This window comes from Pristiophorus japonicus, chromosome 12, assembly GCF_044704955.1.
Source record: "Pristiophorus japonicus isolate sPriJap1 chromosome 12, sPriJap1.hap1, whole genome shotgun sequence".
NCBI classification, from domain to species: domain Eukaryota; kingdom Metazoa; phylum Chordata; class Chondrichthyes; family Pristiophoridae; genus Pristiophorus; species Pristiophorus japonicus.
The window spans coordinates 83,200,778-83,226,351 of NC_091988.1; the positions used below are offsets into that span (position 1 = coordinate 83,200,778).

The following is a 25,574-nucleotide window of genomic DNA, read 5'->3' on the forward strand; positions in this document are numbered from 1 at the left end:
CTTGACTCCCTCCAAAACAATTGTGTCTTTCTGTGCCGATTTTTTAATGTGCACTGATTTTTCTTAAGTGCCAGAAGGTTTTTTGGAAGTGGTCACATACGCCATCCTATGAGAAATGTAAGTTGACCAAACTTGCATAAATCTGAAAACCTGGCACAGACATCAGGTTACGCACCCCCATGACGCAAAAAAAAACTAACCTAAAAAAATAATAACTAACTGAGTTACGCTGCTGCTTAAACTTTGGGGAAACTTGGATATTTTAATTTAGGCCAAAAAAAGCAGCACGCGCTAAAAAAATGGCATAGATAACTGGGGAGAATTGAGCCCAACATCTGGTAACTTGGTGATAAACAGTGAGAGGCTCATAGATTTAAAAATACAATGGACGGAAAGGAAACATGACATGGTTGGAGAGGGGAAGGGGTGAGAGCCTTTGTCCATTTTATTTCCCATATATTTTTATAGCTAACTAATGGGTATGGTAGCATTGTGGTTAAGTTAGTGGACTAGTAATGCAGAGGCCTGGCCTAATGATCCAAAGACATGAGTTCAAATCCCACCATGGCAGCTGGGGAATTTAAAATTCCATTCATTAAATAAATCTGGAATAAAAAACTAGTATTCGTAACGGTGACCATGAAACTGCCGGATTGTCATAAAAACCCATCTCGTTCACTAATGTCTTTTAGGGAAGGAAATCTACCATTTTCACTTGGTCTGGCCTATATGAGGCGTGGGACTAGTTGAGTGGTCTTGCAGAGAGCCGGTATGGGCTCGACGGGCTGAATGACCTCCTTCTGTGCTGTAACCAAACCATTCTGAACATTCTATGTGACTGCAGACCCAGCAATGTGGTTGGCTCTTAACTGACCTCCGTAATGGCTTAACAAGCCGCTCAGTTGTACCAAACCGCTACAAAGAATGGACTGCAGCAGTTCAAGAAGGCAGCTCACCACTGTTATATGTGGTCTTGTATTTACTCTGTATAGCAACCAGAGGGCTCATCCCCTGGAGTCCCATAATCCCTTGGGAGCACAGGTATTTAAGGAGGCTTCACAGGTTTGAGAGGCACTCTGGAGACCTGCAATAAAAGACCAAGGTCACACTTTACTTTGAGCTCACAGTGTTCAGTCTGACTTTCTCCATACACTACAACCACCATCTTCTCCAGGGCAATTAGGGGTGGGCAATAAATGCTGGTCTTGCTGGCAATGGCCACATCCCATGAATGAATAAAAAAAAATTAAAGCACATATATCTGCTGTACCAATGCTATTCATCATTGTGATGACAATGTAATGGGCAAATCTCACTGGTTTTGTTACACGTTTGTTTAGTAGCAACAATAAAGTGGAAAGTGTTAATTCCGAAAGTGATTTTTTTTTGTGCTTTCATATGCAATATTGCTTGTTTCTATTGATGCTACACAGATTTGCATTTTGCTCAGTGAGCTGTTGGTTGTGCTTGAGCTGTTAAAGAAATGGAAGAAAGACGCCTTTGCATTGTTAATACTGTATTTACCTTGCAACAGGAACACTGCCATGCAGTGAATTGCTGGCTCTAATTCTAAGCTCTGAAAAAGCTATTAATGTCAATAAATGTGTTTGATTGTGCTGTGTCCATTAGTGCCAGCATTGATAGAAATCACAAACAAATATAATATGACATAAAAGAGATTGATTGTACATCTAATCACCAACATAATCAGCCAGACATCACAGAAGGGTTGGGGGTAATATATTAGCATGGATAGAGGATTGGCTAACTAACAGAAAACAGAGAGTCGGGATAAATGGTTCATTCTCTGGTTGGCAACCAGTAACTAGTGGGGTGCCGCAGGGATCAATGCTGGGACCCCAACTATTTACAATCTATATTAACGACTTGGAAGAAGGGACTGAGTGTAACATAGATAAGTTTGCTGTCGGTACAAAGATGGGAGGAAAAGCAATATGTGAGGAGGACACACAAAATCTGCAAAAGGACGTAGACAAGCTAAGTGAGGGGGCAAAAATTTGGCAGATGGAGTATAATGTTGGAAAGTGTAAGGTCATGCACTTTGGCAGAAAAAAATCAAAGAGCAAGTTATTATTTAAATGTAGAAAGATTGCAAAGTGCTGCAGTACAGCGGGATCTGGGGGGATTTGTGCATGAAAAATAAAAGGATAGTATGCAGGTACAGCAAGTGATCAGGAAGGCCAATGGAATCTTAGCCTTTATTGCAAAGGGAAGTCTTGCTACAGCTATACAGGGTATTGGTGAGGCCACACCTGGAATACTGCATGCAGTTTTGGTTTGCATATTTACAAAAGGATATACTTGCTTTGGAAGCAGTTCAGAGAAGGTTCACTAGGTTGATTCCGGTTATGAGGGGGGTTGACTTATGAGGAAAGGTTGAGTAGGTTGGGCCTTCTACTCATTGGAATTCTAAAGAATGAGAGGTGATCTTATCGAAACGTATAAGATTATGAGGGGGCTTGACAAGGTGGATGCAGAGAGGATGTTTCCACTGATGGGGGAGACTAGAACTAGAGGGCATGATCTTAGAATAAGGGGCCGCCCATTTAAAACTGAGATGAGGAGAAATTTCTTCTCTGAGAGTTATAAATCTGTGGAATTCGCTGCCTCAGAGAGCTGTGGAAGCTGGGACATTGAATAAATTTAAGACAGAAATAGACAGTTTCTTAAAAGATAAAGGAATAAGGGGTTATGGGGAGCGGGCAGGGAAGTGGAGCTGAGTCCATGATCAGATCAGCCATGGCGGAGGAATATGGAGATCGGGTAGAAAAGTGGCATTGAGGTCGATGATCAGCCATGATCTTATTGAATGGTGGAGCCAGCTCGAGGGGCCGTATAGCCTACTCCTGTTCCTATTTCTTATGTTCTTATATTCTTAAGTAATAGATTTCAGTATTCTCTATTTTTAATGTATTTTGTGGGCGTTGTCCCAGAACAGCACAATTGAATGCACTTGCTGTGCCAGAGATATTCCCGCGCTCCACACGGAGTTCAAAGAAGCTATTTGTTCTCCAATGAGGTGAATGATCAAGGGCGAGTACGGTGCAGCTCACCACCAAGGTTGAAAAGAGTTGGAGAGAAGATGAGGTTGTGACAAGGTGACGCCAAGCAATGATAGATACTATTGTTGAGAAGTGGCTATTACTCACTTAAGTTGATTTAAGAAAGAATAACTTTTAGCTTGCAGGGAACATAAAAACTGATTGCAAAAGCTTCTATAGATACGTAAAGAGAAAAAGATTAGTGAAGACAAATGTAGATCCCTTACAGTCAGAATCAGGTGAATTTATAATGGGGAACAAAGAAATGGCAGACCAATTGAACAAATACTTTGGTTCTATCTTCACTAAGGAAGACACAAATAACCTTCCAGAAATATTAGGGGACCGAGGGTCTAGCGAGAAGGAGGAACTAAAGGAAACCCTTATTAGTCAGCAAATTGTGTTCGGAAAATTGATGGGATTGAAGGCCTGATAGTCTGCATCCCAATGTACTTAAGGAGGTGGCCCTAGAAATAGTGGATGCATTGGTGGTCATTTTTCAACATTCTATAGACTCTGGATCAGTTCCTTTGGACTGGAGGGTAGCTAATGTAACTCCACTTTTTAAAAAAGGAGGGCGAGAGAAAGCAGGGAATTATCGACCGGTCAGCCTGACATCGGTGGTGGGGAAAATGGTGTAATCAATTATTAAAGAGGTAATAGCAGCGCATTTGGAAAGCAGTGACAGGATCAGTCCAAGTCAGCATTTATGAAAGGGAAATCATGCTTGACAAATCTTCTGGAATTTTTTGAGGATGTAACTAGTAGAGTGGACAAGGGGGAGCCAGTGGATGTGATGTATTTAGACTTTCAAAAGGCTTTTGACAAGGTCCCACACAAGAGATTAGTGTGCAAAATTAAAGCACATGGTATTGGGGCTAATGTATTGACGTGGATAGGGAACTGGTTGGCAGACAGAAAGCAAAGAGTAGGAATAAATGGGTCCTTTTCAGAATGGCAGACAGTGACTAGTGGGGTACCGCAAGGTTCAGTGCTGGGACCCCAGCTATTTATAATATGCATTAATGATTTAGACAAAGGAATTGAATGTAATATCTCTAAGTTTGCAGATGACACTAAGCTGGGTGGCAGTGTGAGCTGTGCGGAGGTTGCTAAGAGGCTGCAGGGTGACTTGGACAGGTTAAGTGAGTGGGCAAATACATGGCAGATGCGGTATAATGTAGATAAATGTGAGGTTATCCACTTTGGTGGTTAAAAACTGGAAGGCAGAGTATTATCTGAATTGTGACAGATTAGTAAAAGGGGAGTTGCAACGAGACCTGGGTGTTATGGTACATCAGTTATTGAAAGTTGGCATACAGGTACAGCAAGCGGTGAAGAAGGCAAATGGCAATTTGGCTTTCATAGCGAGAGGATTTGAGTATAGGAGCAGGGAGTTCTTACTACAATTGTACAGGGCCTTGGTGTGGCCACACCTTGAATATTGTGTACAATTTTGGTCTCCTAATCTGAGGAAGGACATTCTTGCTATTGCGGGAGTGCAACGAAGGTTCACCAGACTGATACCCGGGATGACAGGACTGACAAAGACTGGATCGACTAGGCTTATATTCAATGGAATTTTGAAGAATGAGAGAGGATCTCAAAGAAACATATAAAATTCTGACTGGATTGGACAGGTTAGATGCAGGAAGAATGTTCCCGATGTTGAGGATGTCCAAACCAGAGGTCACAGTCTAAGGATAAGGGGTAAGCCATTTGGGACCGAGATGAGGAGAAACTTCTTCACTCAGAGAGTTGTGAGCATGTGGAATTCTCTACCACAGAAAGTTGTAGAGGCCAGTTCGTTATATATATTCAAAGAGAGACAGATGTCGCCCTTATGGCTAAAGGGATCAAGGGGTATGGAGAGAAAGCAGGAATGGGGTACTGAAGTGCATGATCAGCCATGATCATATTGAATGGTGCTGCAGGCTCGAAGGACTGAAAGGCCTACTCCTGCACCTATTTTCTATGTTTCCATGTTTCTATGTAATGAGAAGAAAAGAACAGGAGTAGGTCATTCAGCCCCTCGAGTCTTTTGCACCATTCAATTAGATCATGGTTCATCTGTGCCTCAACTGCTCAACTGCCACCGTTGCCTAACAAATATCTATTGATCTCCGCTCTAATTTTAAAATGGTGTCCCCTTGTTCTGGACTACCCTACAAGAATAAATAGCTTCTCTGTATCTCGTCAAATGAATTCTTATTTTAAACCCTTCAATTAGATTATCCATCAATTTTCTAAACTCAGTGGAATGCAAGTTAAATTTATACAGCTTGCCCGCATAATTTAACCCTCCTAAGCCCTGGTATCACGCTGGTGAATCTGTGTTGTCCCCCATCGAAGGCCATTAAACCATTCCTGAGGTGTGGTGCCCAGAACAGAACATGGTACTGCAGATTCAGTCTGACCAAGGCTCGACGTGATTGAAGCATCAATTCATTCCCTTTGTATTCCAGCTCCCTTGAGATAAAGGTCAACATTCCATTAGCCTTTTTGCATCTGTGCACTAGGTTTTAGTTATTTTTGTACCAAATCCCTTTGCTACTCCACAGTTCCGAGGGAGAAAGCTTTGGGTCATTGGCGGGTGCAAATGACTTTCGCCTGGGTCGGCACCACTATCGACTCGCGCAAAATTCTGTGGGAGTTTAGCAACGGCACTAACCGGTAGCATCCCGCTCCTACCGGTAGTGCCCAGTCCGCTGCACCGGCGATGATGATGTCATCACTGTGCGCAGTGACCCGTTTTCGCCCCGGAGCCACAGTTCTCTGCTCCCTGGTGGTCCAGCGATGGCCCCGTTTCCCTGCTGCAGAGTCGGCAGCTTGGGCCTCCCCTTTAATGGAAGGGTACAGCCTGTATTCCTGCCAGTGCTATGTGTCTCACTGCATAGCACCTGAAACTTTGTTTTCCTTTGTGCCCTGGTCCCGCCCCCGACAGAAACTGCAGCCCGAGATTTTGCGCTGCTGTTCCTGTCAAGGCAGTAAACCCAATATAGCTTGTGGGGCGGAACAACCACGCCGAGCACAGGATCTCCCGCCTTGCAGAATCTTTGGCCCCTAGTCTCTTGCTATTACAAAATTATTTTGATTTATATTTTTTGTGGATGATCTCACAGTTCCTGACATTGGACCCCATTTGCCACAGTTTTATCTACTCAATTAGTGTGCCAATATTCCTTTGTAACTTCCTGCTCCCATCTACACAATTTACTACGCCTCCTAATTTAGTCTTATCTGCAAACTTCGATTCCTTCATCCAAGTCATTGATATATATGGTGGAAAGCTAAGGCCCCAGTACATATCCCTGAGGAACACCACTTGCCAATCAGAGTACACTTCCTTTATCCCTAATCTGCCTCCGACCTCCTAACCAATTACCAACCTATGCCACTAAGTGTCTTCCATTGCAATGTGCTTTTATTTTGCTCATAATCTCTTGTGCAGAACCTTAATAAATGCCTTCTGGAATTCCATATAGACAACATCCATAGACACTGCACTATCCACCATTTTAGTGACCACCTCAAAACATTCAACTAGATTAGTCAGACATGGCATACTCTTTACTAATCCATACTGTCTCTTTGATCAGCTCCTATTTGTTCAATTACTCAGTCACTCTGTCTCTGATGATAGATTACAGTAACTTCCCCACAACTGATGTTAAATTGATGGGTCTGTGATTTTAAGGTTTCTCCTTTCCATAGTTTTAGAGTTTCTCCTTTCTTAAATAATGGAATGACATTTACAATTTACCAATTTAAAGACACAATTATTGAATCTAGAGTGCTTTGAAATGTTTTGGCTAATGCATCTGCAATTTCTCTACCTCCTGTTTCCTTTAATACCATCAGGTGGAAACATCTGATACTAGAGATATGTCCATCTTAAGTCCCATTATTTTCTCCATTACCATTTCAGAATTACTTCCTTAAAACCCTCCACTCTCTGCAACCCTCTCTTCCTTTGATGTCTTCCCTAAAATCTACCTCACTGACCAAGATTTTCATAATTTGGTAATTCCTCCTAAAATATCCTTCTTTGGATTGGTGTCCATTTTTCTCCTTAGGCCTTTGCGAAGTGCTTTGAAACTTTTTCTATGTCAAAAATATTATATAAATGCAAGTTGATATTTTTAAAATAGTGCTGAATTATCAGAGATGCCACCCTTCAGATGAGATGTTAAATCAAGGCCCCTTTTCCTCTTTGGTTGGACATTAAAAATCCCATGATACTCTTTTTAGGAGACCAGTTAACCAAACAAAAACAGATTAACTAGTCATTTAACTCATTAATCATTGTGGGATTTTACTCTGTGCAAAATGCCTGCCCTATTTGCCTACGTAACAACCATCAATATACATAAAAGTTATCCATTTTACTTGATGTACTTTGAGATGTTTGCGAGAGATGTGCAAAGTTCCTATAGAAATTCAAGCTTCTTTAATCTGACATGAGGAGAAAAAATGAAAATATCTCAAACTAACTTAAATTATTGTAATATGGTTAGTGTTTTGATATCTCTCTGAAATCTAATTTTAATTGCCATGACTTTCCCTTTGTACCTGTTTATTATTTATTAGGCCCTGTAATGTTTTTATATGTGATTGGGAGGCATGCGTATAGACTAAGGGTGAGCATTTGTATTCGGGTCATCCAAATTCTAGATGTTTAAATATGAATCAATAGCTCAATTAAATGAGGAAGGAAACGGGATGTGTACTTGTCACCAGCTTTCAGTGCATTGAGCAAAGGTACACTATCACTGGAATATCACAATTAGAGAGAACGATCCCTTAGCTACCCAAGAATTGGACCGAGAGCTATCCCTAAATTGCCAGGGGGACCAGACCGATACGTAACTGTCCGACCAAGATGAACGTTGAAATGGCTGCTGGAGTAGATACCAGGAACAGGGGGCTTTACAATAAATACTGTTTGCATTGGAAATCTGCTTGTTTTCAGCTGCAGACACCTAAGGTTGTCAATTCTCAATCCAGAAAGATAAGGATCCTCTTTCTGGTGTGGGTGATGATGGATAAATTAAAGCATCTTACAGTCATGCTCCCAGTGGATGGGCTCGGAGAGCGCAAATACACCCTTAAGTTTGCTGTGACTGATCTAATAACCTCTTAGTCAGCCATCCTATTAGCATTGAACACATGGGGAAAGTGCCCTGGAGCATGGTAGCATAGTGGTTATGTTACTGAATTGTAATCCAGAGGCCTGGACTAATAATCCAGAGACGTGAGTTCAAATCTCACCAAGGCAGCTGGGAAATTTTAAATTCAGTTAATTAAATAAATCTGGAATAAAAAGCTAGTGTCAGTAATGGTGACCATGAAACTACTGGATTATTGTAAAAACCCGCCTGGTTCACTAACGTCCTTGAGGGAAGGAAATCTGCCGTTCTTACCCGATCTGGCCTATATGTGACTCCAGACCCACAGCAAATGTGGTTGACTCTTAACTGCCCTCTAAAATGACGCTCAGTTGTACCAAACCGCTACGGCAAAGTGGGAATAAACAAGAACTGCAACGGTTCAAGAAACATAGAAAATAGGTGCAGGAGCAGGTCATTTGTCCCTTCGAGCCTGCACTACCATTCAATATGATCATGGCTGATCATGCAACTTCTGTACCCCATTCCTGCTTTCTCTCCATACCGCCTGATCCCTTTAGCCATAAGGGCCACATCTAACTCTCTTTTGAATATATCCAACGAACTGGATTCAACAACTTTCTGTGGTAGAGAATTCCATAGGTTCACAATTCTCTGGGTAAGAAAGTTTCTCCTCATCTCGGTCCTAGATGGCTTACCCCTTATCCTTCGACTGTGACCCCTGGTTCTGTACTTCCCCAACATCAGGAACATTCTTCCTGCATCTAACCTGTCCAATCCCGTCAGAATTTTATGTTTCTATGAAAGCCCCTCTCATTCTTCTAAATTCCAGTGAATATAAGCCTAGTCGATCCAGTCTTTCTTCATATGTCAGTCCTGCCATCCTGGGAATCAGTTTGATGAACCTTCACTGCACTTCCTCAATAGCAAGAATATCCTTCCTCAGATTAGGAGACCAAAATTGTACACAATACTCAAGGTGTGGTCTCACCAAGGCCCTGTACAACTGCAGGAAGACCTCGCTGCTCCTATACTCAAATCCTCTCGCCATGAAGGCCAACATGCCATTTGCTTTCTTTACTGCTTGCTGTACCTGCATGCCTACTTTCAATGATTGATATACCATGACACCCAGGTCTCGTTGCACCTCCCCTTTTACTAATCTGTCACCATTCAGATAATCTGTCTTCCTGTTTTTGCCACCAAAGTGGATAACCTCACATTTATCCACATTATACTGCATCTGCCATGCATTTGCCCATTCACCTAACCTGTCCAAGTCACCCTGCAGCCTCTTAACATCCTCCTCACAGCTCACACTGCCACCCAGCTTAGTGTCATCTGCAAACTTGGAGATAGTACATTCAATTCCTTAGTCTAAATCATTAATGTATATTATAAATAGCTGGGGTCCCAGCACTGAACCTGGCGGTACCCCACTATTTACTGCCTGCCATTCTGAAAAGGACCCATTTATTCCTACTCTTTGCTTCCTGTCTGCCAACCAGTTCTCTATCCACATCAATGCATTACCCCCAATGTCATGTACCTTAATTTTGCACACTAATCTCTTGTGTGGGACCTTGTCAATAACCTTGTGAAAGTCTAAATACACCACATCCACTGGTTCTCCCTTATCCCTCTACTAGTTACATCCTCTAAAAATTCTAGATTTGTCAAGCATAATTTCCCTTTCATAGGATCACCACCTTCACAAGGTCATTTAGGGATGGGCAATAAATGCTGGTCTTGCCAGCGACGCCCACATTCCAGGAACGAATTTTTTTTAAAAGCAGCAATGAGATTGTGTGTGTAACTTCTGAGGTCAAAATATAGGGAAGCTGCAGAAGTAATATATTGGTATTAGATCTGACCTGTGCTTTGAAACATCCACTCCCTGCCTGCCCACACACTTGCAGTAAGTTCCCTTTAGTTGTGCCAAAATATCAGGAGAGTTCATATTTACTTCTGTGTCGGTTATTAAAATTTATTTAAATCTTTTTACATATCAGTCTCTGGGCCTTTGGTCCATGACTTCAAGCCACACATGTCTGTAAGCAGCCTCGTTGAATATACGTCGTAGAGTTCACAAGGTGTTGTACAGTAATGCCAAGTCACCAGAAGCCGTCTGTACACTGCTCAGTAATTAATTGCATTCCCAAATGTTAGCGGCTTGTCCTATCAGGGTGTCAGGCTTGCGGCCACTGATGTTGTGTAAACTGGATTTAAATTAATTGCACGACCAATGAATGAGTAGAGGTAAATAACTGTGCAGTTATCCAGATACTGAAAGAAAATGGTAGTTGAGTCAATATTATCAAGCCTCATTATCCCATGAACTGAATAGTTAGTGAACACCTCACCATTCATTTAATTATCCCAATTCTCGATGAACTCAAGTAATCCTGACCTGTAGTTTCTGCTTTGGATACAATCAGCGATCCGAAAGCATATTGCACCCAAAATTGGGTTAGTTTTGAATAGTTTTTTCTCTCAAATTTCCGGTCAAACACATTTGCATATTGCCGACCGTAAAATCTGCCATGAACCAGCATAATTGGACAGTGTATAAAAACGTAATTTTTTGCTTTAAAAAATATTCCTTGATGTATTTAAGAGTGGTTACCTGCTGCTGTTTGATTAATACAGCTTCAAATGGGTTTATCACAAAAAATAAGGGGCTAGACTTTCCATCTCACATTGCCCATATATCACCCAAACGGACGTCTATCACCCATTTTGAACAAAAAATGGAAACTCAGGCCTCAACATTGCCGGAAAATTAAGCCCCCAAGTTTCGGCTCACTTCGCCGAGCTGATCGGCCAAACATTGCCGATTTGAACTTCTGGCACATCGTCGTCACTTCGGCAGGCTGATCGTTCGGCGAGAACATCGCTGGATAATAGTTGCTTTTCCCGGGCTTTCCTGACCGAACTGAGCACTATGGACGCCATTTTGAATTTCGGAGGAAGGGAGGAGTCAGCTAAAAAACTCGAGCTAAGATATTTGAGTTATTTAAGGGTCTTTTATAGATAGATACACTCAGATGTATACCTATATTTAATTGTACTAATAGTAGCTTAGTAGATTCGGCATTTTTTACTGAAAAGTGCAGTTATAGCAAGTGAAAATAATTATTGATAGTGATGGGGCCTATGCTTTCTGTGCCATTACTCGTAACTGCTCACACGCTGGTTTCTGAAAAGATCAATTGAAGAGGTGGCAGAGTAATACGTAGACAGAGATAGAGAAGACAGAGAAGGCAAGCATACAGCTGATGAAGGTACAACGAAACGCAATCTTACCTCAACTTGTCTAAAAACGTGTGTCTTAGGAGGCTGCACTTCCGGAAGGAGGTCATTGATGAGATTTGCCAGCTCATTAAGGGGGATCTACAGCGTTCCAGCACCATCAGAACCGCACTGCCCGTTGAGGTAAAGGTTACTGCGGCACTATCCTTCTATGCGTCGGGCTCCTTTCAGGCTTCAGCTGGCGACATCGGTGGTATCTCTCAGTATGCCACACGCTGTTGCATTTGGCAGGTGACTGAAGCCCTTTACACTCGCAGGATAGACTTTATAAGCTTCCCTATGACCAGGGAGGCACAGACCGGGAGGGCTTTGGGTTTCTCGAAAATAGCAAACTTCCCCAAGGTGCAGGGAGCAATAGACTGCACACCCATTGCCCTGAAAGCCCCTTTACAGAACGCGGAGGTGTTTCGTAACAGAAAGGGATTCCACTCCCTGAATGTGCAGCTTGTTGTTGACCAAAACCAAATAAGCATGACAGTAAATGCTACATTTCCTGGCAGCGTCCATGATGTGCACATCCTGCGTGAGAGTGCTATCCCTGACCTGTTTGTCAATCAGCCAGAAGGTCATGGTTGGATGCTGGGGGATAAGGGATATGGCCTTGCCAGTTGGCCGATGACCCCACTGCGTAATCCCGTCACTGAAGCAGAGAAACGTTACAACGAAAGCCACATAGCAACACGCAACATCGTCGAACACAACTGGAGTCCTAAAACAGCGCTTCAGATGCCTGGATCACTCTGATGGCAGCCTATAGTACCACCCTGACCAGGTCGCTGAGTTTATTGTGGTGTGTTGCATGCTGCATAACCTAGCTATAAGGCGAGGCCAACTAATGCCAGATGGGGCTGCAGGTCCACCTCCAGAAGGAGGGAAGACTGAAGAGCCAGCCGGCGAGGAGCAAGAGGAGGAGGAGATGGAAGAGGAGTCTGGTGAGGACCTTAGGGAGAACAATCAGCCTGGTGATCTAGCCATGGTCCCACCCCACCGGCTCCCCCCCCCCCCCCCCCACAGAAGACCAGTACCCTGTGGGAGTTATGTGGCTGCAAAGCTGTTGCGTTAGCAGCTCATTTATGAACGCTTTGCATGAACTTACATTGGGGATAGTCACATTTACATTTACAGTTACGGTTAAACAAAGGTTGCATTTGCGTTGAGTTACGTTTTTGCCTTGTCTGCACTGGCCTGGCCTTTGTCGTACAACATTTGCTTTCATGCTTAACTTAAGTAAATTTATGTTATTATAAGAGAATGCACAACAAATGCACAACAATTGTTAAAATGTTACATTTTAAAAATGCTTAACTATAAGAGAATGCACACCAATTGTTAAATTCAGTAAAAAATTTTATTGCAAACAATGAATTTTTACTTTTTTTTTTATCAACATCCTCTCCCCTCCCCCACCCCCCCAACTATGAATGCACATTACCAGCAACAAATTAACTCTAAATAATTTAACATCAACATGAACGATAAAAAAATTAACATGAACATTGCAAAAATAATCCCCCTCCTTACCAGGCCACCTTTCCCTCCAGGTCCTTTACCCCCCCCGCCCCCCCCCACCCCCGTGTTTTAGCACCACCCGCCTGTTTTGGTCCCCGCAGACCGAGAAGACGCTGGCGTGCAGCGGGCGACGGCAAGACTTCCTGCCGTGGTGGAGGTGTTGGAGTGGAAGATGAAGCTGGCTGTTCGTCTTCCGAGTCAGGAGGAAGTGTATCCTCCGTACTCGCTTGAGTGCTCGGGGTTATACACAGACCCAACACGATACCTTGGGGTGCAGCGCTGGTTGCGGCACTCTGTTCACTCATTTCTTCTAGTGTCTGCCGTGCTAACTCCAGTTGCATAGCAGGCACATGGGAAAAGTCAGACACGAACTGAGTGAACCCCTGGAGAAGCTCGCGACCTATCGCGACCGTCTCCGAGCACAGGGAGATCAAGCCCTCCAACTGACTGTCCGAGGAAGGTGATTGCTGACCTCGCTGACCCGGCCTCCGTGGGGTTGACGTACGCAATAAGATGCGCCTTGGCATTGCCGGCTGCACACCGCTTTGTCCCGGTGCCTCTTCAATCTCAAGTGACATGATCGCAGGTTCATCCCCCCCCCCCCCCCACCCCTCCACAACTGTCTGCTGCTGCTGCTGCTGCTCCTCCTCCTCCTCTTCCTCCTCCTCGAGCTCAGTGGTGGTGATGGTGTTGTCGAGCTCCTCCTCCTCTTCCTGCTCTTCAACAGGTGCTGGTGCAGGTGCTGGTTGCACCTCGACCAGCGTCTCAGGATGACCTTAAAACACATAATGACCTTATCACAGAGCTTATCAGAACATAACGGTGCACATTAATGAGAGATGTTACGTATCAATACATTTCACTACCCCAGAAAGCTATAGCGGCTGAATCCCCTGCTTCTTATGCACAAAGGCTGCATGCATGACATGACATGACATGACATCATTCGTATATTGCATATTGCATTATAATTACAGGACATTACATTACTCACGAGATGCATAGCTGAACTCCGCCAGACCACGGGTGGTGGCCGAACGGGTTTCGTGGCCCACGAGCACGGTTGCACGCTCCTCGCGGTCAGTGCGTGGTTGCAGCTGAGCAGCGCCCCTCCTGTTGCACCTCTGCTCAGCCAGATTGATTGATATCTTCTTCTGCAAACGAGAAAAGAGTATAGCATAAGCTAATTGACTAGGTAGTATCATGGAGTCACAACAGTTTAAAACGTTACATGCTACAGCTTGACACATACATCTCTCTGTTCTGCAGCAGCCAAAGTAAAACTCCCTCCACACTCCCAGGGCAGCTGCAGCATGGGGTTACATACAGAGTAAAGCTCCCTCCACACTGTCCCATACATAGTCCCAGGTTCAGAGCCCTGTCCGGATCTTAACATGGAGTTAATGTAAAACATTTATGAATAAACAACTTAAATTCAATCCAGGAGATTCATTATTATAATTAAAATTTGCATCACTACATTATAAAATGCAACTTACTCTTGCTGCAGCTACCAAGCTGTTTCAGCGTTTCTGGCACTGGTCCGACTCCCTCACCTCAAGGGATGTGGAGGACACCACTGCAGCGATCTCTGCCAAAATATTTCTATAAATTCAGGGTGGGGGTTTCCTGTGTGCACCCCGAGTCAGTTCGCCCCACCGGGAATAGGCTTCGTTGACTAGGGCCTCATTGGCCTCATCACTAAAGGGCTTCGCCCTCTTCCTCTCCCCCTCAGCTTCCTGATGGCTTTCTGATATTTTGTAACTTTTATAAAGTTTAAAAGTTTGTGAAAGTATATATTACAATAGTATATAATATATTTCTATTATATTTGCTTATCACTTTTTTTGTTGATCTCTCCTCTTTCTCTTTCTTTCATCTCTGCCTTCCTCCTCCCTCTCTATCCTCTCTCTCTCTCTCTGCCCCTCCCTGTGCCTTTTGAGCTTGTGTGGATGACCCCTGACCTCCCGAAACATGGGAAAACCAGTCAAGAAAAAAAAATCGTATGCGCAGTAGGCCATTGCTAGGGAAGCTTTGGCCTTCCACATCACTGGCCATTCGATGGGCGAACGTCACTTCGCCAACCTTTCACATCGCCCATTTCACATCACTGGCCTATCGCTGTGTGGAAAATCAATATCCAAAAAATGGGTTATGTCCCAGCGATCGGTAAGGCTGAGACATCACTGGATCGAACATCACTGGAACAATCGCCCATTTTTTGAGCAATACACAGCAAAGTGGAAAGTCTAGCCCAACCATATTTAATCAACGTGTCTAGTCCACCACCTGTGAGTAACCCCATTTTAAATGAACTGAAAAGACTTTAAAAACATTTTGCAGAACCAGTTGGCAGTTATATCGGTGTACATTAGTCAGTTTCTTAGTATTTTTTTTAATTGACAGCTTTTAAAAGGTGCTCTTAGTGTGCTTGTGCCTAAAAAATAAAAACACGTTAATTTTAAGAGTCTCCCTGAAGGCCCACAAACGGGTGCAATTAGTGGAAACTCGCCACGGTGATTCATTCGATCTGGGGGGCATGGCCAGTTTTGTAGGCAGGGCCGGCTTTCAGCACCATGTTTTTTAAACCAGTGCAAACGATCGCAGAAACTCGATTTGCGCTGCACTTATGTTGCGTTTGAAATTCCAAGATCTTTTGCGCTGATTTCGGCTGAAATGCACTGAAAAAAATAGCGCAATCTAGTGGAAACTCCAGGCCCCTATGTTTGTGTAGACTGAATTGAATCATTTTTAGCTACCTGTACTTTGAGTAATGGAATCTGGATTCCTCTGTGGAGGTCTGATGGCATCATTCCAAACAGTTCATGAATGTTGACAAAGCCCCCTGATTGAATTCCCACCCTCAGCTCCAAAATCTCTTGTTTTATATAATAGATACAGAATTACTTGTACAATAGCAGAATATTGTGGATGTTGGAAGTCTGAAGTAAAAACAGTAAATGGTGGAAAACCATTTGGTCACCTGTTGTGATGAAAGGCCATCGACCTGAAACGTTAATTCTGTTTCTCTCTCCACAGAGGCTACATGACCTGCTGAGTGTTTTCCAACATTTTATGTTTTTACTTCCGAATTTCTTGCAACTGCATTATCAAAGTTAAAATAAGACTGTACCATTCGGAGTGTTACAACTGATGAGAACGTGTGCTGTGAGGGGATTGGAGATGAGAGTTGGCAGTGCTGTTACTGTAGTTGTGTCTACAAAGCAGAATAATAATGCAATTCATCAGCTGTCTTTTACAGTGCTTCACAGGGTAATGATGTGCTTTGCCCAGGTTTTTCACCTCCTGATCTGTCCTCCCTCCTCCCCCCCCCCCCCCACGGCAGTAATGAGATGGTGGTTAATTAGTGCATGTTTTGACCTTTAAAACCTAATCTGGCGAGGTCCTCTGCTTCTTCCCTCTTCCTTTCATGAAGCTGACTACTCATGTCAGGGATATGATTTACTTGTGATTGGTAAGGGTATGGAGCTAATGCAAGCCAATGGAGTTGAGGTACAGATCCACTATGATCCAATTGAGCAGGCTCAAGAAGCTGGATGACCTGCTCCTGCTTTTTTGTTTCGTTGGTGGTTCACCAGTGGTATCTCGTGTTACTGATCATTCTTCAAGTGGGAGGCGACAGACATTGACAGGCTGATCACAGCCGCCCAATTCGATCCATGTCCACTTTCCAGTAGGGGTTGTTAAATGGCAATCAGGGAGCTAGCTGGATGATTTATTGGTTTCCTCCAACCCTAGGATACAGAAGACAATTATATTGAACTTTGAGGTATTAGTGATCTCAACTAATCTGCTAAAATCAGCACAGAACAGGGGGTGAACCTGAGAACGTCATTATCTATGACTCAGTTCAGTGATGCAGGCATTCTTGATATTCTCACAAGTTAAATTGTAAGGCTTGGACTGCCACCTGTCAAATGTTTTAGTTGAGTGGGCGTCTTGTGTTTATATAATACCTCATTACATCTGACAAAAATGTTTCAAAGTACTTCACATGTAATGCACTTCTTTGAAGCGCTGCGATTGTGATGGAGTCTAATGTGGTTGCCAATTTGTTCACAGCAGGACCTTACAAACAGCAAGGAAATGAATGGCTAGTGGGTGTTGACTGGGGGAGAATGTAGGCCAGTACACTGGGAAAATTTTCAACTCTTCTTTGAATAGTGCCAAGGGACCATTAACATCCCCTTAAACCACTAGAACAGGCAGGCAGCACATTGGTTTGCTGTTTTATCCAAAAACAGCATGTCTAACAATGTAGCACTCACTCAATTGTGCATTGTAGTGTCAGAAATTCTGGAGAGTCGATCAAATATTAGTTTATTTCTTTTCCAGTTGTTTTTTGTTTTAACTTATGATATGAAGACATTAGTTATTATGGTTTGTAAAGTTTTCAAAGAGATTTCATCATCAGCAAAGCAAATGTCAAAATTCAAGCCAAATACCAGCTTCTACTCTGCTGTCATTTTGTCCCCTATCTGGTTTTGGATTTGGCAAAAGGTGGAAACCCCAGTTAGGGAAGATTTCCTTCAGCGAGTCTGAAGTCTGAGCATAAGGCATGTGGTATGCATTCTCTCAGATCATAATTTTCCTCCCTCAAATGTTGCCGTCTCTGATAACTTGTGAAAGAAAAGCCGCCTGGTTTGTGAGGGGTAGATTTCAGAGCACGTGGTGATGCACCGGTATTATGATAATGAGGGCCGCTCTTCATATCAAAGCACCATTTGGAGTGACAGTCGCTCATAGTGATTGAAAATGCTATTTGTTTCAATATATCTCGCTCTTAAAAGAAACACAGCCCATATGTTCAAACTAGTCTGCTATCAGTCATACCATTCCCACTGATTAAACCTCATTCTTCATATTTCCCCAGTGTTGTTGGCTCTGTGATTGGGAGAGGGAATACATCTTGCAGTCAATAGACTGCTTTTATCCAGTGTTCCGTCAAGTAAAGAGATCAATCACGTCAATCACCATAACTCAATTATCATGACTGACTTCAACTTCTTCCCTCAGTACATATATATCTTGCATGAAAGTGAATCTCCCGAAAATTAAGATGAGATTTGGACTGCGCATGTAACATCTTCTGCACTTTCCATACTGAATGAAGGATACATTTCTTTCTTTTCCTTCCCTTTAGATTCCGCAGATCAGTTATGCCTCCACTGCACCGGAGCTGAGTGATAACACCAGCTATGCTTTCTTCTCCCGCGTTGTTCCACCGGACTCTTACCAGACCCAGGCCATGGTGGACATTGTGAAGGCTTTTGGGTGGAATTACGTGTCCACACTGGCTTCAGAAGGGAGCTACGGTGAGAGCGGAGTGGAGGCTTTCGTGCAGGTCTCCAGGGAAGCTGGTAAGAGCGCGCAATCACAAATCAGTATGTGCACTAATTCCTCCGCACAGAGCCAAGCTGTTTTCATTAAACGTTGCACATAGTGACAGAGTGCTCTTCAACCTTAATCAACTTACAGCATCAAATTACTGTGCCTTCAGTCAGTTTCAGTCTTGGTAATAAATCTAGACTGAACTGAGCTACAAGGTCAAGCAGATAAAAATAAATAAGATAAATTTAAATTGTCAAACTATCAAATCCCACAGAAGACGTGCAGAAGTTATTTGGCCAGAGATCAAACAAAAAATAGTGATTCTGAGTGAACAATTGGGGAGTATTTGCCCGATTTTGGGCTGAGGGTTGACTGTATAGAGTGGGGAGGAGGTGGTATTACTTCTTCATTTAGTTGGATCTACGCATGCAGTCTCTTGCACTCTGGAGTGTGGATGGGAGCTACATTTGTATTCCCATGGCCCAGTAATAGTGGTAGCTTTTGTTTTTTTGTCTCTGGCTGCTGACAAGTTGACCGTGACAAAACCAACATGTTATGGAGCTTGAGATTAACAAAACAGAAAATGTTGAAAACACGTGTCCGCACCCAGAACGAGAAAAGAAAAATGCGATGGGGGGGCGGAGTTGGGGTAAGCAAGCCTGCTGCTCCTGGCCCACAAACAGTGGTGGAAAAACTCGTACCTGCTGGATCCGGCAGCTCACACCTCCCTTTAGCCCCGGGAAACTCGGCTCGCAGCTGTTAAATTCAAATGGCTCCCAAAATCGGAGGAATGGGTTACTCGGACGCCCCCAATCCCACCGCGGTTAAACCAGATGCAGGCGCGTTTGCGGCAGGGTGGGGTGGGGTTTCACCTTTGTACCAATTTAAACCTCCGCCACCCACCGACCCCCTGATGTCTGGAGTGTGACTAGGGCATGAGATGTAAAGATTTATATTTTTATGCTAGCAGGCAACGCACGGCAGTTCTCAGTAAGTCCAATCTTTCCTCGTACTCCGGCCTCTGAGAACAGGCTTCAGCCTCCTGGCTTTTCTCTGAACTGGCTCTAAGGCTTGAATGCCTTGCAGTGTCTTAGTTGGACATAGTATTCAAGGTAAGGTTTGACCAGTGCAATATATGATTTTAGCGTGACTTCCTCTCATTTACATTATACAGTTTTGATTTTATAAGCACAGTATTCCATCTGCTCTGTTGATTGCTGTTCTGCAGTGCTTGAGTCTCATCACCGAGAGCATGCAGAAATCAAGCGCAGGCAGCGGAAAGAGCGTGCGGCAAACCTATCCCACCCACCCTTTCCCTCAACGACTATCTGTCCCACCTGTGACAGGGACTGTGGTTCTCGTATTGGACTGTTCAGCCATCTAAGGATTCATTTTAAGAGTGGAAGCAAGTCTTCCTCGATTCCGAGGGACTGCCTATGATGATGATGGGTGCTTGGATGTAACGCGCTCTGAATTTACTAAGAACCATAGAACTATAAAGAAGTTTACAATTGAAGGAGACTATTTGGCCCATTGTGTCTGTGCCATCTCTTTCTCACAGCAGTTAAAATCTAATCCTACTGCAACCTTTCTCTTAGCGATGGACCTGTTTCAAATGCTTATCTATCTTTCCCTTTAAAGATGCAAAAGTCTCTGCCATGAAGTGTTGGGTTAAATGCCGGTTAAATCTTTGGTTGGGATGAGCATTGAGGTTGGTGCAGACGGTTGTTGGTTAACGCTGTCAGCATAGGTATGTTGGGGAGTTGAGTTGCGTAATATATTATCACATGGTTTGGTATGAGCATGCTCAGTTCGCTCTGGCCTAATAAAGCAAGCACATGGATTAGCAACTCAGTGGGTCTCTGTCCTTCATTTGTTTTACCCGAGTATGTTACACTTTGGCAGCAAGGATGGGATCCCAAAGCCATTTTTAGGGATCATGGAAGCACTCAGTGTTCAACCTTCGAGTGGACAAGTTTAAGGTGAATTTGTGACACCTAAACTGAATTTTTGTGATGTTTTACCATTAATGCTCATGCAGAATCGTGAAGGCTTCACCTTCACATGTATGTATACACAGCAACAACGCCATTGAATCTCACAGGTACATGGGTAGCATGCTGAGTCACAATTCGATGGGATCGGAATGATCAGGGCCACGCTTACGGCATTCATTGGAAGCCTTGGCTGGTATGACCGAGCTCGTGAACCATTCAGTTCTTACATTGAGCGGATGGAGATTTTTTTTTAGGGCCAATAACATTATTGGGACTGAAGGTATTGATGAGAATATTCAAGCTCAAAATAAAATAATTTATGAATGGATAAAAGCACATTTTGTAACGGAGATCAGGCCAGATGTCAAAGAAACATTAGACCTACTCGCGCCAGGGAAAGCGAAGGATGCCGTCATTTGAAGATATTGTTGAAAAGCTCGAGGACCATTTCCATCCAAAGCAGTTAGAAATAGCAGAGAGATATAAGTTTGGTACCAGAAACCAAAAACAAAGTGAAACTAACAGTGAGTACATTGTACTCTTAAGAACCTTTGTATTGTAACGTCATCACATTTTTGGATCGTGCGTTGCGAGATAAGTTTGTGTGTGGACTGGTGGATGAGTGCACACAGTCCAGCTTACTGAACACTCCGAACCTAAGGTTTCACATAGCATGCAAAATTGCTCTATCTATGGAGATGGCATCTAAGAATGCTAGAAAGCTCCATCCAACTCAAGTGAATAGTGCAGCTGAGGTCTACAGTCACAAAGACACCGCCAAACTTAAGTCAAAAGCATGTCTGTGAGAGCAGTTCAGTTAATTGTTATCGCTGCAATGGAAATCATTAACCACAGTCCTACCAATACAGAAATGCAAAATGTTTTCACTACCAGAAGCTGAATGGCCTCCTTCTGTGCTGTATAATTCTGTGGCTCTGTTGAAAATCCATACAACGACAGTGGACCGAAGGCTTCTATTTAATTGTAAACCTGTATAATGGGAGTTAATTAAAAGTAGCTTAGTCCAAAAATGGGAATGGTCTTCAGGGTACCTGGGTGTTTGAGCTCCTCGAAACTTCATTCATATGGTCATCCATAATGTATGGGCCGACATAGTTAATGGTGACAGGCTATTGGTGGACAAGTGCATCGTAGCTGAATGCAATTCCAGCCACCATATTCACATAGCCTGATTTTTATTTTTGATTTTTTGGTTTCCCTAGCTCAGGACATGGAGAGAACAATTAGACACCCCATTACTATTGTTCTGGCTGAGACCAAGTAATCCAGGAGTCCAATCCAAGTGTTTGTGGTCTATAATGTTTTAGTACCACATCAGGCAGTGCCTTTAACTACTGGGAGACCTCCAGTTCATAACCAAAGTGTTGGTGAGCTGTTTCAGATCCATTTCTTTCAAAATATTTTAAAATATTATTATAAATGTTACAGCACATTCCGTGGCCACATTCATCAGCTCCCCATTTACCCCTGTGGAGTCTTTGCCTTGCTTTGGAAGATGACACTCTATAACGAACAGGACATGTAAAACTAATTTCTGAAACATGTAGAAATCTTATGCCAATACAGACTATATTCAAAGGATGGACAGTTTAATAGAATTTCTGGCTAAGAACATATATAAAATGGGTTTAGGAGCTGTGAAGTTTGTTCAGTGAACTGTTTCATTTGGTGTCAGTTATTTTTTTCCATCAATTTTGAGCAATTCAGAATCCCCAGTGCAGGTTTAGTACTGTTGTAGTAGGGACATTGATCAGTTTAATCAAGAAGCAGACTATCACTGTCATGTGATTTATTTTAAAAATTCATTCTTGGGATATGGATATTACTAGCAAGGTCAGTATTTATTGCCCTTCCCTAGTTGACCTTGAGAAGGTGGTAGTGAGCTGTTTTCTTTAACCTCTGCAGTCCAAGTGGTGAAGGTGCTCCCATAGTGCTGTTAGGTAGGGAGTTGCAAGATTTTGACAAGCGACAATGAAGAAATGGCGACATTAGTCCAAGTCGGGTTGATGTGTGAACTGGAGAGGAACTTGGAGGTGATGGGGTTCCCATGCACCTGTGGCCCTTGTCCTTCTAGATGGTAGCGGACCCTGGTTTGACATCCTGCCGATGTGACCATTTTAGTGTGAAATCTTGTTCTTCCATGGGCAATCAGTAACAGTATGATTTCAACAGATCCTGAATCCAGTTTTCCCATTGTCATGTTGATCCATCAAATTTGATAAATGCTAGCACAACATCCTATTTTAATTCCCACTGATGTGGCACAGGATTCCTACACTGTGCAATTTTGGAGGATGTCAGAGACAGATTCAACCCCCTGGAGGGACTTGGGAAATACTGGCATTCTTGTTACCACATTTGAAGGTGTATCACAAAGAACCAATTATATTTACCACTGCAAACAGGGTCAGGTGTAATCTCACACTTAAAGTTTACCCAAATTCAGCATGTCAGTCCTGGAACATCAGTGTGCCTCCTGAAATCTAAATGTTTCAGAATTCACGCTCTACCTGGACCCCTCCCTCTGGCCTCTTACCCTCTCTAGACCTCTTCATTGAAACTGCCGATGGGACATCGGCCTTCTCAATTTCTCTGCTTCCCTCACTCACTCACTCCAACCTACCTCCCTCTGAACTTGAAGCACTCGGCTCACTCAGATCCAACCCTAACCTTGTCATCAAACTGCTGACAAGGGTGGCGCTGTTGTTGTTTGGCAAACCGACCTCTACCTTGCAGAGGCTGATCGCCAACTCTCTGAGACCTCCTCCTACCTCCCCTTGACCATGACCCCACTACTGAATATTAAGCCATCATTTTCCAGACTGTCACTAATTTAATCTCCTCTGGTGATTTTCCCTCCACAGTCACCCACCTCATAGTTCCCCAACCCCGCACAGCCCACTTCTACCTCCTTCCAAAGATCCACAAACAGGACTGCCCCGATAGACCCATCGTTTCAGCCTGTTCGTGCCCCACAGAACTTATTTCTTCCTATCTCGATTCTTTTTTTCCCCCTTGTCCACTCTCTTCCCACCTACATTCGTGACTCCTCCGACGCCCTCCGTCACTTTAACAGTTTCCAGTTTCCCGGCTCCAACCATCTCCTTTTCACCATGGACGTCCATCACTCTACAATTCCATCCCCCACCAGGATGGCCGGAGGACGCTCCGCTTCTCCCTCGAGCAGAGGCCCAACCAGTCCCCATCCCCCACCACCCTCCTCTGCCTGGCTGAACTTGTTCATCACATTGAACAACTTCTCCTTTAACTCCACTCACTTCTTCCAAATTAAAGGTGTTGCTATGGGAACCCAAATGGGTCCTAGCTATGCCTGCCTTTTCGTGGCATATGTGAAACATTCTTTGTTCTAGTCCTACTCACCTCTTTTTCCGGCACATTGATGACTGTATCGGTGCCGTTTCCTGCTCTCACCCTAAACTTGAAAATGTCATTCACTTTACATTCAATTTCCACCCTTCCCTCACTTTTACATGGTCCATCTCTGTCTTACTCTTCCCTTCCCTTCTCTGACTTCTCTGTCTCCATCTCTGGGAATAGGCTTTCGACCAGTATCCGCTATAAGCCCACTGACTCCTATAGCTACCTGGACTACACTTCCTCCCACCCCGCATACTATAAGGACTCAATTCTATTCTCCCAGTTTCTCCATCTCCATCACATCTGCTCCGTCTATGCCACCTTTCACACTTGTGCCTCTGACATGTCTTCCTTTTTCCTCACCAGAGGATTCCCCTCCACCTTGGTTAACATGGCTCTCGACCGTGTCTGTTCTATTTCCCGCACCTCTGCTCTCACCCCTTCCCCCCCTCTCAGAACCATGACAGGGTTCCCCTTGGCCTCACCTTTCACTCCACCAGCCTCCACGTTCAACGGATCATCCTCCTCCATTTCTGCCATCTCCAGCGTGATCCCACCACCAATCACATCTTCCCCTCCCCTCCCCTCCCCTCTCAGCATTCCAAAGGGACTGCTACCTTCGCGACACCCTGGTCCATTCCGCAGTCACCCCCAGCATCCTCTCCCCTTCCCACAGCACATTTCCGTGCAAGTGCAGGAGATGCAACACCTGCCCTTTTACCTCCTCCCTTCCCACTGTCCAGGGACCCAAATACTCCTTCCAGATGAAGCAACGATTTACTTATACTTCTTTCAATTTAGTATACTGATTCACTTCTCACGATGTGTCCTCTACATTGGGGAGACCAAGCGTAGATTGAGTGACCGCTTTGAGAGCACGTCCGTTCAGTCTGCAAGTGTGCCCCTGGGCTTCCAGTCGCTGTCACTTTAATTCTCCACTCCACTCCACTCCCACTCTGACCTCTCTGTCCTTGGTCTCCGACACTGTTCCAACGAAGCTCAACGCAAGCTCGAGGAATAGCACCTCATCTTTCGTTTAGGCATTTTACAGCCTTCTGGACTCAACATTGAGTTCCAAAATTTCAGACCGTAACCGCTGCCAATCTTTGGCTCCCTTCTCCCCACCGCCCGCCCGAGCCTATTTCTTTCTTTTTTTTCTCCTGGTCTCTAATGGCAGCTGGTCATTATCCCAACATTCACATCCTATCCTGACTAATGTTTTTCTAACTCTGGCATTACCATTTGAATTTGGGCCATCATCCCTTTTGTCTCTCCAATCTCTCCTCTCTTCCAACCTCTCACAGACCTTCCCTTTTGGTCTTTCTTCCCCTCCCCCTTTCAGTGCTTGTTAAGAATCTGTTCTTTCCGAACACTCCCCAGTTCTGATGAAGGGTCAACGACCCGAAACGTTAACTCTGCTTCCTCTTCATAGATGCTGACTGACCTGAGATTTCCAGCACTTTCTGTTTTTATTCCAGATTCCAGCATCTTCTTTTTAAATAATAGATGGTCTTTGATTGATAATACTGTGATTGATCAGTTTGGTGATACAGTGATACAGTGATTGGTGTTTGGTGCTACTGTGATTGGTCAGTTTGTTGCTACTGTGATTGGTGTTTGGTGATAGTGATTGATCACTTTGGTGCTACTGTGATTGATCACTTTGGTGCTACTGTGATTGATCACTTTGGTGCTACTGTGATTGGTCAGTTTGGTGATACTGAGATTGATCAGTTTGGTGATACAGTGATTGGTGTTTGGTTTCCTAATACTGTAATTGCTGGTATTTAGTGAATGTAGTGAATGAAAAAAAC

At 43.8% G+C, this 25,574-nt stretch overlaps 1 protein-coding gene across 1 annotated transcript in view; it reads left to right on the forward strand.

Moving 5' to 3' along the window:
- The window catches only part of LOC139277363 (metabotropic glutamate receptor 7-like), a 921,672-nt gene that overhangs the window by 242,405 nt on the left and 653,693 nt on the right, over positions 1 to 25,574 (forward strand). The window contains exon 2 of the mRNA XM_070895726.1: positions 18,177 to 18,393. Coding sequence (XP_070751827.1) covers positions 18,177 to 18,393 — 217 coding nt within the window. The remainder of the gene's footprint in view (positions 1 to 18,176; positions 18,394 to 25,574) is intronic.